The 3,376-nt window shown below is 70.6% G+C and overlaps 1 protein-coding gene across 1 annotated transcript; it reads right to left on the bottom strand.

Moving 5' to 3' along the window:
• Positions 1 to 311: 311 nt before the first annotated feature.
• On the bottom strand, positions 312 to 2,418 carry B4GAT1 (beta-1,4-glucuronyltransferase 1). The gene is made up of 4 exons (XM_040054155.1): positions 2,041 to 2,418; positions 1,697 to 1,980; positions 907 to 1,576; positions 312 to 744 (listed from the first exon to the last, which is right to left on the bottom strand). Exons 1-4 carry the CDS (start codon positions 2,416 to 2,418, stop codon positions 553 to 555), a joined length of 1,524 nt encoding a protein of 507 aa, XP_039910089.1. The 3' UTR covers positions 312 to 552.
• Between the last annotated feature and the right edge of the window lie 958 nt (positions 2,419 to 3,376).

Here is a 3,376-nt window from a genome sequence, read left to right as displayed (position 1 = left end):
CCCCTAAATGAGCACGAATTCCAGTCACGTGCCCTGAACGCATCATGGGAAGTGTAGTTCCACATCAAAGGCAAAACCGGAAGTGGCTTGGCGGCCATTTCCTTCCCGAGGCATTTCGGGAGCTGTGGTTTTTTTTGAATGGGGGGCGGAGCTTCTGCCTTGCTGGCGCACGGTGCATGCTGGGAGCTGTAGTTTACTACCATAACTAACCAGGGTGGGGTTCTCTGCCTCATGCCCTGGGCCTTACTGGTCTGTACTGGGTGTTACTGGTCTGCCCTGCCCCACCCCATGACGTCACCCAAACAGAGGCATGATGGGTAGGCGGCCATTTTTACTGAGGGCGCTGAGGGACGGTCACCCCCATGTCCGGGGGGCATCCAGGTGTCCACGGAGGGTCCCCAGGCGACGCCAAACATCCATTGGAGGGTCCTCAGCTGTCCCAGGTGCGTCCCCAGCTGTGTCAGATGTCCCAGGAGTTCACAGCAGCTCCTTCCAGTGTCCACTGGGGAGTTCCCAAGTGTCCCAGGCGTGTCCCAGGCGTGTCCCAGGTGCTCAGCAGCGCCGGGGGGAGCCGGGGTAGCGCTGCCTCAGCTCCTCCCGGAAGCCCCGGAAGAGGCGGCGGTTGAGGCCCAGCTCGGCCTCGCGGCCCTCGTGGAACCCCCCCGGCTCCTTGAAGCCGCGGTGGGTGACGAAGGCCCCGTCCAGCACCGCGAAGCGGAACCCGGCCATGTGCAGCTCGCAGGCCTGGGGGGACGGGGGCGGGGGTTAAAGGGTCACACTGAGGCGCCACAGGGCACCCACAGACCCCACAGACCTCCCTACCACCATCCCCAGCCCACACGGCCACCCCGAGGCCACCCCAAGGCCACCAGAGCCCCCCCAGGGCCGCCCCCGCCCCGCCCTGACCTGGCTAATGCGGTTGAAGCCGTACTGGAGGAACCTCTCGTCGAAGCGGGGCACGCCGTGGGCGGGGGCCACGAAGAACGGCTCCCAGGGGTCCCTCCAGGCCGCCTCGTAGGCCACGTGCAGCCGGGGCGGCGGCGGCAGCGCCCGCCAGCGCCTGAAGTCGGTGGGGGCCTGGCAGCGCGGGCACAGCGCCCCGTAGAACGGCCGCGCCGCCCCCGCGCCCCACAGCCGCAGCAGCTCCGCCTTGGAGCCCGGCGGACGCAGCCCCGAGCGCACCTCGAAGGCCGGCAGCACGAAGACCACCCGCGCCCAGGGGGGCTCCGCGGCCTCGGGGGCGCTCAGGGAGCTGGGGTCACCCCGGGTGTTGGCGTCACTCAGGGCATTGAGGTCACCCCGGGCGTTGGGGTCACTCAGGGTCTTGGGGTCACTCAGGGCATTGAGGTCACCCCGGGTGTTGGGGTCACTCAGGGCGTTGGGGTCACTCGGGACACTGGGGCCCCCCAAGGTGTTGGGCACCCTCGGGCCACCACCAGGAGTCCCCAAAGCTTTCGGGTGCCCCAAACCCCCCTGAATACCCAAAAGTTTGGGGTTCACCAAGTTCCCCTGTGTCCTCAAATCCCTCTGAGACTCCGTAGCTTTGGGCTCCCCCAGCCTCCCCTCAGCCCCCCAGGTTTTGGGGTGCATCCCCCCCTCCTGTCCCCCCCAGGTTTTGGGGTGCATCCCCCCCTCCTGTCCCCCCCAGTTTTTGGGGTACAGCCCCCCCTCCTGTCCCCCCCAGGTTTTGGGGTACAGCCCCCCCTCCTGTCCCCCCCAGTTTTTGGGGTGCAGCCCCCCGTCCCGCAGCAGCGCCAGGAACCCCTCGCGCAGCCCCGGGCTGGGCACCACGTCCGCGTCCACCATGAGCACGAAACGCGCCCCGAATTTGGGCGGGGGGCCCCCCCGGAGCCCCCCCGCGGCCGCCCCCTCCCAGGCCACGTTCCGCAGCAGATTCCCGGGGTACGGCACCCCCAGGGTGTAACTGGGGGGGTCGGCGGCCGCCAGCCGCGCCAGCGCCCCCCGGCACCCCCCGGCGCTCTGGGGGGCTCTGGGGGGCTCCGGGGGCTCCGGGGGGGGCCCCGCCGCCCCCAGCACCACCTGCAGCCTCAGGCGGCCCCGCAAGGATCGGCAGGGCCCCCCCAGGATCGCCATCAGCTCCCGCAGCCCCCCCCGCGGCTCCCCAAAAACCGCCAGCGACAGCGGCCCCCCCCAGGGCCCCCCCAGCGCCGCCGCCGCTCGCCCGGGGCTGCCGTGGGTGGCCAGGACCAGCTCGGGGCCGGGGGCGCGGGCCCAGCCTGGGGGGGCTCCCAGGACGTCCCAGTACACCCGGAACGCCCCCGAGGCGTCCAGGACCCCGCGGGGGGCGCGGCGGGGCGCGGGGCGCGGCCGGGGCAGCCCCCGCAGGTAGAGGGTCTGCAGCAGGGCCAGGCCCCCCAGCAGCCACGCACAGCCCCCCAGGAACCGGCCCCGGCACATGGCTCCGACTGGGGGCACGGGGAGAGGGACTGGGGGGTCTGGGGGGACTGGGAGAGGGGACTGGGAGAGGGACTGGGGGGTCTGGGGGCACTGGGGGCACTGGGGGCACTGGGAGAGGGGACTGGGGGGACTGGGAGAGGGGATTGGGGGGTCTGGGGGGACTGGGAGAGGGGATTGGGGGCACTGGGAGAGGGGACTGGGGGGTCTGGGGGGACTGGGGGCACTGGGAGAGGGGATTGGGGGGACTGGGAGCTACTGGGGGTCACTGGGGCGGGGCAGAGGCTTGTACTGGGAGGTAGCTGGGGGATACTGGGGGTTACTGGGAGGATTGTGGGGGTCACTGAGGCCGGCGCGGAGCCGGGACCAGTCCGGCATGCTGGAAGCAGTTCGGGGGTGGGAAGGAGGGGCTGGATGCAGTTCGGGAGGGGATCGGGACCAGTTCGGGGTCGCTGGTCCCGGTTCGGGGTCGCTGGCACCAGCTCGGGACTCACCGCGCTGCGTCGGCGCCGGGAGGAGCTGCGCATGCGCGGGGCGGGTGGGCGTGGCCCGGGGCGGGGTTATGAAAATCAGATTGCGCCGCTGGAATGGGCGGGTTTTTTGTTGGGGGCGTGGTTTGACCGTTGGGGGCGGGGCCTGGCGGCTCCGCGTCGCTCGGGTGAGACCCCCGGGACCCCCAAACTCCTGAGTCCCCCCGAATTCCGGGCCCCTTCCGACTCCCCAGATCCTCCCCAGTAATCCCGGGGCTCCTCCGAGTTTCTGTGTCAACTCCCAAATTCCTGAGCCCCCCCCAAATCCCTCAGCCCCCCCCAAATCCCTGAGTCCTCCCAGCCTGTCCCCCTCCCCAAATTCCCTGTCCCTGGGAAGAAGCTGCCACAGGCACGGGGACCGTTGGGGACATTTTTATTGCAGGGGGTGTCGGGGCCACGGGGCCTCCAGGGGACATTGGGGACATCATCGG

The sequence above is a fragment of the Hirundo rustica genome, unplaced genomic scaffold (genome assembly GCF_015227805.2).
Source record: "Hirundo rustica isolate bHirRus1 unplaced genomic scaffold, bHirRus1.pri.v3 scaffold_493_arrow_ctg1, whole genome shotgun sequence".
Taxonomy (NCBI): domain Eukaryota; kingdom Metazoa; phylum Chordata; class Aves; order Passeriformes; family Hirundinidae; genus Hirundo; species Hirundo rustica.
The sequence above is the reverse complement of the archived record's forward strand: the minus strand, read 5'-3'. Positions and strand labels throughout refer to the sequence as shown.